The sequence below is a fragment of the Trachemys scripta genome, unplaced genomic scaffold (genome assembly GCF_013100865.1).
Source record: "Trachemys scripta elegans isolate TJP31775 unplaced genomic scaffold, CAS_Tse_1.0 scaffold_122, whole genome shotgun sequence".
NCBI classification, from domain to species: Eukaryota; Metazoa; Chordata; order Testudines; family Emydidae; genus Trachemys; species Trachemys scripta.
In genome coordinates this window covers 4,628-15,558 of record NW_023260495.1, presented here as the reverse complement: position 1 = coordinate 15,558, position 10,931 = coordinate 4,628, and the positions used below count along the sequence as shown (strand labels likewise).

At 62.0% G+C, this 10,931-nt stretch overlaps 1 protein-coding gene across 3 annotated transcripts in view; it reads left to right on the top strand.

Moving 5' to 3' along the window:
• LOC117870270 (H-2 class I histocompatibility antigen, Q9 alpha chain-like) overlaps positions 1–10,689 on the top strand; it is a 40,931-nt gene extending 30,242 nt beyond the window's left edge. For all 3 annotated transcript variants that reach the window (XM_034757360.1, XM_034757358.1, XM_034757359.1), the window contains exons 3-9: positions 6,360–6,635; positions 7,010–7,285; positions 7,420–7,509; positions 8,133–8,165; positions 8,495–8,518; positions 9,347–9,379; positions 9,811–10,689. In XM_034757360.1, the coding sequence (XP_034613251.1) occupies positions 6,360–6,635; positions 7,010–7,285; positions 7,420–7,509; positions 8,133–8,165; positions 8,495–8,518; positions 9,347–9,379; positions 9,811–9,815 (737 nt within the window). In that variant the 3' untranslated portion in view covers positions 9,816–10,689. The remainder of the gene's footprint in view (positions 1–6,359; positions 6,636–7,009; positions 7,286–7,419; positions 7,510–8,132; positions 8,166–8,494; positions 8,519–9,346; positions 9,380–9,810) is intronic.
• Positions 10,690–10,931: the final 242 nt, after the last annotated feature.

Below are 10,931 nucleotides of genomic sequence, written 5' to 3'. Positions count from 1 at the left end.
GTTGGGGCTGGGTGGTGCAACGCAGGGAACCCCAAGCTGGGGTCCAAGCTCCCTGAACCTCCCCGAGGGACCTAATTGAGGGGGTCTGGTCGTACCTACACGCTCTGCTTGAGACTGTGTTCCTGTCCTTAAATAAACCTTCTGCTTTACTGGCTGGCTGAGAGTCACAGTGAATCTCGGGAAGAGGGGTGCAGGGCCCTAACTCCCCCACAATCCGCAACACCAGGGGAGGTCTCAGACCAATCCTAGACCTGCCTCGGCTCAACCACTGTCTCAGAAAGTGGAAGTTCCGCATGGTCTCCTTGGCCTCCATCGTCCTGTGGCTGGATCCAGGGGTTGGTAGCCGCCCTCGGCTTGAAAGATCAATACTTCCACACACCAGTTTTCCAAGGCCACAGAAGGTGTCTAAGATTTGTGGTAAACCAGACCCATTACCAAGTCATAGCCCTGCCATTCGGTCTATCAGCCGCCCCGACAGTCTTCACCAAGTGTCTGGCAGTAGTAGGGGCCTTTCTGAGAAATGGGAAAACATGGACTCTATCTCGACAATTGGCTGATCAGATCGGTCCCAAGCGCAGGTGGAGTTTGACATCGACCTCATACAATCCACCTTCCAGGCTTTGGGTCTGCTGATAAACGTACAGAAGTCGACACTTATTCCTGTGCAAAGCATAGAGTTCGCTGGGGCAGTTCTTGACTCAGTGGAGGTGATGGAGGTGAAGGCCCTTTTTCTGGAGCATCGCTTCTGTACAATCTCGGCCCTGATAACCTCCCTGCAGATGCACCCATCATGACTCCTCGGCCACATGGCATCAGGCACGTACCTGGTTTGACACGTGAGGCTGAGACTTGGACCTCTCCAGCCTGGCTGCCCACGGTATACTCCCCTTCCAGACATCATCTGGGCACAGTTCTCACCGTACCATCTCGAGTCCTTGACTCATTGACGTGGTGGTTAGAACGCTGCACCGTCAGTGCAGGAGTATCCATCGTGAGGCCCCGACCGTCCGCATATCTGGTCTCCGACACCCCCCGGGCCACCTCAGGTCTGGGGTCTCGAGGAGCTTTCACCCCATATCACTATCCGAGAGCTCAGGGCGTCTGCCTGGCCTGTCGCACGTTCTCAGCCCACATCGCGAACAGGACAGTCTCGGTTCTCATGGACAGTACAACAGCCACGTGCTACGTCAGCAGGCAGGGCGGAGCTCGCTCTCCCCCCCCCCCCCCCCCCCGCTGGGAGGCAGCTCGTTGGTGGGGTTTCTGCATGGCACGTTCCATCGACCTTGACGCCTCTCATCTACCAGGAGCACAGAACCAGCTCGCAGATCGCTTCTGCGGGTCCTTCACTCACCACGAGTGGTCCCTGCCCCCAGATATGGCCCAGGACCCTTCCGCAGGTGGGGATTTCCCCCCATAGACCTGTTTGCACCCGCGCCAACAGGCCATGCCAGCGGCTCTGCTCCCTGAAGGGTCACAGCCCCTTACGGACGCCTTCCTGCGGACATGGTCAACTTACCTGTTCTGCGCCTTCCCCCCATTCCGTCGAGACACAAGGTTCTGATGAAGATCAAGCAGGACCGAGTTCGGGTCATCCCGATAGCCCCAGCATGGCCCGGACAACACTGGTGTTTCACGCTCCTACCAGTGGAGGCCCCAATCCAGCTCCCGCTGCACCGGGACCTGATCGTTCAGGACCATGGCCAGCTGCTCCACCCAACCCCCCCCCCCCCCCCCCGAGACCCGAACCTTGTCCTCTCACAGCCAATGGGCCCAGCCTTCGAGCCGCTAGCACCATGCTCACTGCTGCACCCCTGTGGGAAGATCGCCTTTCTGGTGCCCAGCACGTCGGCCAGACGAGTGTCAGAAATCTGAGCCTCCCCGCGGAGCCCCCAGACACGATCTCCTTTAGAGACAAAGTCCAGCTACGCCCACATCCAAAGGTCCTCCCAAAAGTGGGGTCCCCAATTCCACGTGAACCAGCTGATTTTTCTCCCAGTCCTTTACCCTAAGCCGCACGCAGACCGGGAAGGACAGCGCCTGCACTCGCTGGAGGTCAGACCGGTGCTGGCATTTTACATTCAGGGACTAAACCCTTCCCGTAAATCCCCGAAGCTTTTCCTAGCGGGGAGAACGAGGGGGCTCCCATCCCCGCTCAGAGGATTTCGTCTTGGGTTCCATCGCGCATCCAGGTGTGTCCTGACCTCGCTGGGATTCCCCATCTGCCGAACGTCACTGTTCATGTCACAGGGTCTCAGGTCTCTTCAGCGCCCGTTCTAGTTCCCGTCCCTGCTCAGGATATCTGCAGTGCTGTGACCTGGTCCCCGGTGCACATGTTCCCGGCGCACACGTTCCCAGCGGGCTGGGCCGGGCCATCGCTCAGCAGGTCAGGGACGATACACGCTCTGGCCGCGCTGTGCTGCAGCCGGCTTGTCTTTGAACTCCAGGCCCCCCTCCGGTGCCACGGCTTGTGAGTCACCGACATCGGAATGGACACGAGCGAGCGCTCGAAGGAACGACGGTTACTGACCTTTCTGTGACTGTTCTTCGAGGTGAGTCTCACACGTCCATTCCGACACCCACCCCCCGGCCCCGCTCTCGGAGTGGTTGGTAAGAAGGGACTGAGGGGCGTGGGCTTGGCAGGCCCCTTTTACCGGCACTATGAGCACACGGCACCAGGGGGCGCCAGAGCCCACCCGACAGGTAACACTAGGGGAACAATTCCAGCAGCAATGCTTGGGGCGCGCACACCCCTACATGGGAATGGACGTGTGCAACACATCTCGACGGACAACGGTTACAGAAGGGTTAGTAGCCGTTTTCCCCCAGCGATCGGGGGGGGGTGTTGTTCAGACAGAGACTTGGCTCTTATCCCCGAGATGACCCCTGTTTGTCTCAGGGCCCAAGGAATGGCACCTCCCCCCCTTTTGTCCAGCACCATCTCACCGAGGCAGGAGCTCTGGGAACGCTGGGTGTTCATGGAGCCCTCAAGATCCACATCCGCCGCACACGGGGTTTGTGCATGTCCGAGGCTCGGTTTGTTCTCTGCCATCCCACAGCTACAGGATGTGACGAACTGGGACTGTTCTTACTGTGGTGTGTGAATGCTGACAGGGGAGTGTGGCTAGGATAGTCTGCATTGGGGGATGGGAGACTGACCGGAGAATACCTGAGCGTGTAACATGAGAACCCAGGAAGGGGTTGGAGGCCAGGTGACTCCTTAGCCCGGGAAACTGAACAAAGGCGGTGGGAGGGGTCGCTGAAGGCAGAGTGTTGGAAGCTGGCTGCGGAGATGGCTGGGAGGCAGGCGGGGCTCTGACCCCCCAAGGGGGCTGGGGTGCCCTGGGACCCCAAGATGCACCTAATTGAGGGGATCCTGTTGTCTGTGCCTGCAAGACCTGTCTTGGACTGTGTTCCTGTCGTCTAAATAAACCTTCTGCTTTACTGGCTGGCTGAGAGTCATGGTGAATCGCAGGAAGCCGGGGGTGCAGGGCCCTGAGTTCCCCCACACTCCGTGACACAGGACAAACAGCATCAAAATCTGCCGTGCCAGGGGCTGAGATGGTGCATCCCGCAGCCTGCAACTCAGAGCCGCCCCAGCACCCGGCATCCACCCCCTCGCTGAGAGCGGCAGCAGCCCCGGGGGGCGCGGGATCGTACTGCCCTGTATGGTGAGATCTGCCTGACCTGGTTCAGACCTTCCCACCATGTCACAGCTGGACGTGCCGGCACCAGCCCACACTGTGTCGGTGGGAGGGGGCCCAGTCTGTCCGTAGCAGAGAAGGAGCTGAGCGCCCCGGCTGTTGTTCTGTCGGACCCGCCCTGGCAGCTCCCTGCTGTGGGAATCCCCTGGGGTACGGGGCTGTGCCCATGTAGCAGGGAGAGAAAAGGAAAACGTGTCCTGGCAGACGGACCATTTCCTTTCTCCGAGTCACAAGGTCCACGACCCGACCCCTCTGTTTGGAGCACTTCTCCGTCCAGCCTGGGTGGGTCCATCTAGCCCAATTCCTCTGCAGCAGGAATTCACCGTTTATTTCTGTAATGCCCAAAGGCTCATTCCCGACTTTCGGCCCACAGGGGCGGGTGTCCTGGGCCATGCAGAAAGCTGTCTCCACAGGCAGGCTCTGCGGGTAGTGAGCTGGCCAGGCCCTCCCCGAGCAGCACCTGGGGGTCTGGTTCTGCCCATGCAGCTGCAGCAGGCCTGGGGTGGGGGACAGAGCTGTGGCCCCAATAACCCCGAGAGGAAACTGTCAGTCAGAATCAGTTTCCTAACGTGGGGATAGTTTGTTTTGCCTTCTCGTGGCTGAGGCGTTTGGGGGACTCCCCCCACCCCAGGGCGTGTGAGAGCATGTGGGGGTCACACTAACCAGGAACACGCATGCAGCCCCAGGGCTCCCCTACCCCTGAACTAGCCCAGAGTCGGGTGTCTCTGGCCCCACTGCAGGGCTCAGGGGCTGTCAGATGGGGGCTGAGCTTCCCCCTTCTCTCCAAACCCAGCGTCCTCATTCATTAATTCTGTGCCCCCCCACAGCCCACATCCCCCAGCCTCTCCGTGTCCTGTCTGTGATGAGCTTCCCGGCCCCCACTGCCTGCGTGTCCCGGCCATGCCGCGCTCAGCCAGACGCAGCTCAGGCTGTTCCCTCGCAGGGCAGGAGGCTCCGCTCCCAACTTGGGGGGGGGGTCGGTGACCGAGGACGGCAGCGTCTTGAGGGGAGCTGAGTTGGGGGGACCGAGGGGGCTGGGGCAGAAGGAGCTGGGGTGGGGAAGACACAGAAGGTGCAGGGGGGGCTGATGCTGAGGCTGGGTGGGACAGAGCAGGCAGGGAATGGAGGGGGCTGGGGTAGGGGGTGGAGGGGCCAGGGCAGAGGGAGCAGTTGCAGGATCAGGCTGGTGGAAGGGGCTGTTGTAGGGTGGCAGAGGGGGTACACAGGGTGCTGAGAGAGGACCTCATGGGGGGGGGTGCCCAGAGCTGGGGAGCAGGGCAGTGCAGGGGCTGGAGGGGAGACTCTCCTGGATGGGAGACACTGGGGGGAGCAGACACCAAAAGGCAGGAGGTGATGGTCATGAGGAGAGCCTGGGGAGGAAAGCGAGGCAGGGACCCCCAGTGCCTGGAGGGGGGGGGGGGCGTTCTAGCTAGCTCATCTCGCTGCTCCCGTGGCCCCAGCACCGTGGTGCCAGGGCTGTGAGACGTGCCGTGTAGGGGGGAGCAGGTAGAACCCGGCAGCCTGCCCAGCCCTGGCTACCTTTGGGGTTCGTGTGCAGACGGGGGCTAATTGTGTCCAACCTGCGCTGAGCTCAGGCCGGTGCCGGCTGGGGGGACGGTTACTGGGGTCGGCTCCCGCCCCCAGCAGGCACTGAGCTGCCGTTACTGGCTTGGCCTGAACTCCCCACAGTGACCCGTGGGGGTGGGGGGCTGGCTGCACGCCCTACAGGGGCCTGGTTCGCAGAGGGGGGTGACCGGCTCTCCCTGGGCGTTGGGTCCTTTCCAGGTGTCTCAGGCTGGGCCCCTCCCCCAAATCGCCTGTCACTGGTGGACACGCAGCCCAGACTGTGGTTTTCTCTGTGTGGGATGGGGGCGTGCGAGGGTGTTCGGGTCCCTGGCTGGGCTGTTCTCATACCTTCCCCCCCTCTGCACCCACGGGCTCCCTGCTTCTGTTTGCCGAGCCAGTCGCCCTCCCTGCCCCCAGCTTCTCTTTCCTGCCCCCATGTCCGTCCCCACTTCCTGACAGCCCAGGGGGCAGCCATGTATCGGGCAGCCCTGCTTTGGGTTCCCGGCAAACCCTGGCACGTGGGGCCGCCTTAGCCAGGGGCCGTGTCTCTGCCGCCTGCCCGGCTGTAGGGAAACAGCCGCCACCTTAGCCCAGGGCGTCCTGCGGCTCCAGCCCCGTGGGAGACGGCGGCTGGTCTGAAAAGGAGCAAAACCACCGGAGTTTGCTCCTGCACGGCCGTGGTCATTCCCCCGAGCGCTGGGCGCCCCGGAGCTCTTCCAGGTCCTAGAGCACAAGTAGATGCTGGGAACAGCGGGCACGTGGGGGGGGGGGGGGGGGGGGGGGAGGGGGGGGGCAGAGGGACCCTGCGCGGTTGCTCCAGGCAGGGCGGGGTTAAGGGTGGGGCTCTGCCCAGCAGCTCCTCCTCCTATGATCCTGCTGGTCCCTGATTGGCTGCTCCCCGCAGCCGCTCTAGGCAGCTTGGAGGACTCATCTCTACTGCTCTTTTCCTGGGGAGGGGGTGGTAGGGGCAGGGGGTCTCCGGGCTGGTGCCCCCATCACAGGGGGATGGGGGTGTTGGAGAATCTCTAGCAGTAGCTGCTCCCTGGGGCTCAAACCTTGACCCAGCCCTGGGCCCGGCTCCGTGTGTTTCAGGAGTTCACACGCTCCAAGTGAAGTACGGCTGTGAGCTCCGGAGTGACGGCTCCATCGGGGGATTTAGCCAGTATGCGTACGATGGGCGCGACTTCCTCAGCCTGGATAAGGACCGGGAGACCTGGGTGGCGGCAGATGACGCAGCTCGGATCAGCAAACAGAAATGGGATGCTGAGAGGAGCATCGCTCAGCAGTGGAAGGGCTACCTGGAGCAGGAGTGCATCGAGTGGCTGGGGAAGTACCTGGAGTACGGGAAGGAGACGCTGCAGAGGAGAGGTGAGGGGGCACGTCAGACCCCGGGGGTCACTGAATGGGGTGTATCCCCACTGCAGAGATCGCTCCCCCACATCCATCACGCTGAGCGTTGTCCCTGGCAGGACGTTTCTGTCTCCCCATCGGGCGAGGCCCCAGCATCGCTGCAGGAGCCACCGTCGTCTCCCTGTCCCGTCCCACCCTGTTCAGCCCCCTACCGCCCCCCCAGCCGAGCAGGGCCCCTCGGGGTGCCTGTGCCCCCGCCACGTGTATCAGAACCAGACGTGAGAGCGCAACTGCACCAGCTCCCGTCCCTCTGGCCAGTCACCTCAGCTGCTGTCGCCCCAGGGGATCCAGCTCCGGGAGTTCCCTCTAACGCCATCTCTCCTTCCCCCCAGAGCCACCGCAGGTGCACGTGAGCGACCGGCCGAGCCAGGATGGGCTCACCACCCTCTCCTGCCGGGTCCACGGCTTCTACCCGCGGAACGTGGCCGTCGTGTGGCTGAAGAAGGGGGTGGCCGTGCCGCAGGAGACGCTCCAGTGGGGGGTGGTTCCCAGCGGGGACGGGACCTACCAGACCCGGGCCACCATTGAGATCGACCCCAGCAGTGAGACCGATTATACCTGCTGTGTGGAGCACCCCAGCCTGACTGCGGATCTGAGAGTGCCCTGGGGTAAGGGGGGGACTGGCCCTGGGATGGGGGTTGGGGAGGGTTATGGGGCTCCAGTGGGGGGCGGGGTGACTGACCCATGTAACAGGGGAAGAGGGTTTGGGGTTCCCCTGATCACTGGCCCATTCCTGTTTCAGGGTCCAAGTTCAACGTGATGCTGATCGTGGGTGTTGTTATCGGGGTTCTTGTGCTGGTCGCTGCCATCGTTGGAGCCGTTGTCTTCCTCAGTAAGTGCCGGGTGGGGCGCCGACGAGCCGTCTGCCAGGCAATGGTGACATGCCCATCACCCTAGAGCCTGGGCTGAGAGAGTGCTGACCTGCTCTGGACTGGCTGGGCCCCAGCACGCACCCCGACAGCCCCCGGCATCAGTGCTGTGTGGCTGCCTCGCTCTGCTGCTGGGCCCCAGGGCCACCAGGTGGGGGCAAAAAGGGGCAGTTTGCTCTGGGCCCCCCAAGCCGCGGAAGTTGAGCGGTGCTGACCTGGCATGTGGGGTCACAGCCCCACACCTGAGTCTGTGCTGTGACCCCATGTGCCAGGTCGCAGGGCCCAGAGTGGGGAGCCAGTCCCAGCCCCCCAGGAGAGGAGCCCCCAAGGCAGGATGAGTGTGGGGCGGGGTCACTCTCTGCCCTTCATCATCTAGGTCTCCCCCTGTGTTTTTAAAACTCTGTGTGGCCCTGGCTGGGCCGGAGCCACCAGCCTGAAACCTGGGGAGGAAAACGGTTCGTACAGAGCCTGTCACCCTGCCCCGGGGATGGGCCGGGCCCCTGGGTTCTGGGCCATGGGCACAGATCGGAGCCGGTTCCTGCCCCAGGAGCAGCCGCACTCACTGCAATCTGCCTTGTCTCTGCAGGGAAGAAGAGAGACGGCTACAAAGCGGCTGCAGGTAAATGCTGAGCCCTCCCCCGTCCCTGTCGCTGTGTGACCCGGTAAGTGGCAGCCCGGGGCCGGTCCCAGGAGACCTCTCCTAGCCCCCCACGGCCTCTCGGAGGCTGGGGAGCTGCAGCAGCGGGACTGGCCAGTGACACTAACGCCCTGCCCGGGCTTGGGTGCTCTGTGTAGGTCGCCCATCACCGTGGTGTCTGGGCCCAACGGCAGAACACTAGCACCTGGGTCAGTCACTGGGGCGTGTACGTGTATAACGCGTGTGGGGCGGGGGGAACAGGGACCCTGCGTTCCACCAGACACTGACCCCGGCTTCCTTCTCCCCCACAGCTCACGATGGCTCTGCCAGCTCCGGTAGGTGACGTGCGGGTGACACTAGCCCAGGGGACGTGCTGGGGCCTGAGGCCTCGGAGGGATGCACAGGACGTGTTAACGCACCCCAGGGTCTCTCTGTGGGGTGGGGAGTCCCTGCTGTTTCGGTGACACGAGGGGTTTGGCTGCATGGGGAGATTGACCGGCAGAGCTAAATTATTCAGCCACAGCTGTGCTGAGCAATTTCCCTGATTAGGCTGAGTTTAGAGGAACCTGGGGGAGTTACTGGCAGTCAGGGGAGTGTCAGCACCCAACTCCCCTTGGTGGCGTTGAAATTCCTGCGGCAGCCCGTGACGTCGGTGGGGGCGCACACACCCCTCTTGTGCCAGACCAGCCATGTGTGTTTCCTGTGGGGTTGGGGGGCGTCTGACCCCTCAGAGCAGCATTTGGCCTTGGCGATGTCTGGCCTGGGTCTAACCCCCCCACCCCCTCCTGCTGTGGCTGGGAGCTGGGTTTGGCGCCGATGGGACGTGTTGTACTCCGAGCGGGGGGAATGTAGGAGCCCCAGCCCCACTGATTTCAATGGGGTTTGGGCTCCTGAGTCACTAAGGTGCTTCTGAGAGTCCCACCCCCCTAGGTCCAAGTCCCCGGGGGAGGGGAGGGGGGCGGGCGCAGGGTTCTGAGCCCCGGGGAGCAGTGACCAGCCCTGACTCCCCCCTCGTCGTCCCTTGCGCCAGGGCAAAGTGCAGCCGCTCGGCTGGGGCAGCTTCATCCCCACCCTGCAGCAGGGTAAACGCTGACGCGAGGGGCCGGGCGGGGATCAGGGCCGGAGACGCTAACACCCCCCGTCTCCTCCTTCTCCCCTCCCAGGAAGCAACCAGGGATCGGACACCCGTGTCAACGGTGAGTGAGGGGGAGACCAGCCGGGGGGGAGATCCCTGCCCAGAGTCCCCCAGGCCCTGCCCCTCTGACCAGCCAGCCGTGGGGAGCCCTGCCCCTGATCTCCCTGCAGTGGGGGTGCTGAGTGTGGGTCTGCATCTCCCCTCTGCAGGGAGGGGTTCCAGGCTGCAGGGACTCCGGGAGGGGGTCGGGGTGTCCCTGGCTCTAGGGGAAGGGGCCGGGATGTGTCACAGATGCTGCGCTGGCGGCTGGGAGCAGTGATCGCTGTAGCTCAGTGGGACAGTGAACGGCTTCACGGTCTCCTCCCCCTCGGCGCGGGGTGTGGCGCCCAGTCAGAGCTTTACCCCGAGCGCCAGATGGGCCCAGTACCAGAGCTGGCACTGCTGGGTCTGCTCACCCGACCCAGCGCTGACTGTCCCTGTCTCATTCTGCAGCGTAACGGAGCCCATTGGCCCCTGCGCAGCCGGCTGGGGGGATCCCAGACCAAGGAGAGACGGGAGCAGATCAGACTCCTGGGAATGCAACAGCTCATCAGCACCTTCCGCCTTCTGCTTAAAGCCCTTTGCCTTGATTGTACCCAAGCTAAACACCCACCTGTGAGAGAATTGAACTTTCCTTGGCTGCAGACTGGCTGGGATGGTCGGGGTCGCTTATTATTTGATTTCTACAGAACTGTCTTGTTTTTGAAAAAATGAAAACTTGTATCGCTGAAGATCTGGTTTGTATAGAAAAATAACCAGGGTTGGCTGGACTGAATTGTTAGCGTAGGGCTGTACCCAGCACACACTGTTCTGTTCGCTTGGATTGTAACTTAGCCCCCGTTTTCTGTTTCTGTGATTACGGTATTCAGATGTTCTTCTTTTTGCTACTGCAGCTTCCTGTGTAATGGGATAAATCCTGCTGTCAGGGCGCTGGTCACTCCGGGGTAAGGCCTTGTCTACATGGCGATTTGCACCGGTGTAACTACAACGGTGTGAATTTAAAGTGCGCTAGTTAAATGCCTGTGTGGACACACTTAGTCTGGTGTAAGACAGGGCTTGTTTTGATTTAAACTGATTCCCAAGTGACTCAAGAGACACCAGAAAAAGCCTCCTCTCCTACCAGAATCAGCGTCCGCTCACTGATCTGGTGCACGTTTGCGTGTAGACAAAGCCTAAGCTGGCGCCGATTCTGCTCCCAAATGGGATGATTTTGTGTGTGACGGGTGTAATTTTTTTTGCTTAAGATTTTAAAAAGAGTTTTAAATAGTAACGTTATATCTCTTGGTGATTTTCATTTGACACAATAAATGTCGGTTTGGGGTTTTAATCTCTCTTCAGCCTGTTTGGAGGATTCTGTCTGGGGCGGGTCAGGGAATGGGGGGGGGGGGTGTATGGCAGTGCTGGGGAGCACAGGGGCCTGGCAGGAAGGGGCTGGCACGTGTACGTTGGGTTTGGGGTGGGCGGAAGCGTTTGGGGGTGAATAATGGGTGTTGGGCAGGGGCGGGGTGGGCAGCAGCGACACTGATGAGACGCAGCCGCCCAGAGCCGTCGCCGCCCTGAGCGACAGGGTGACT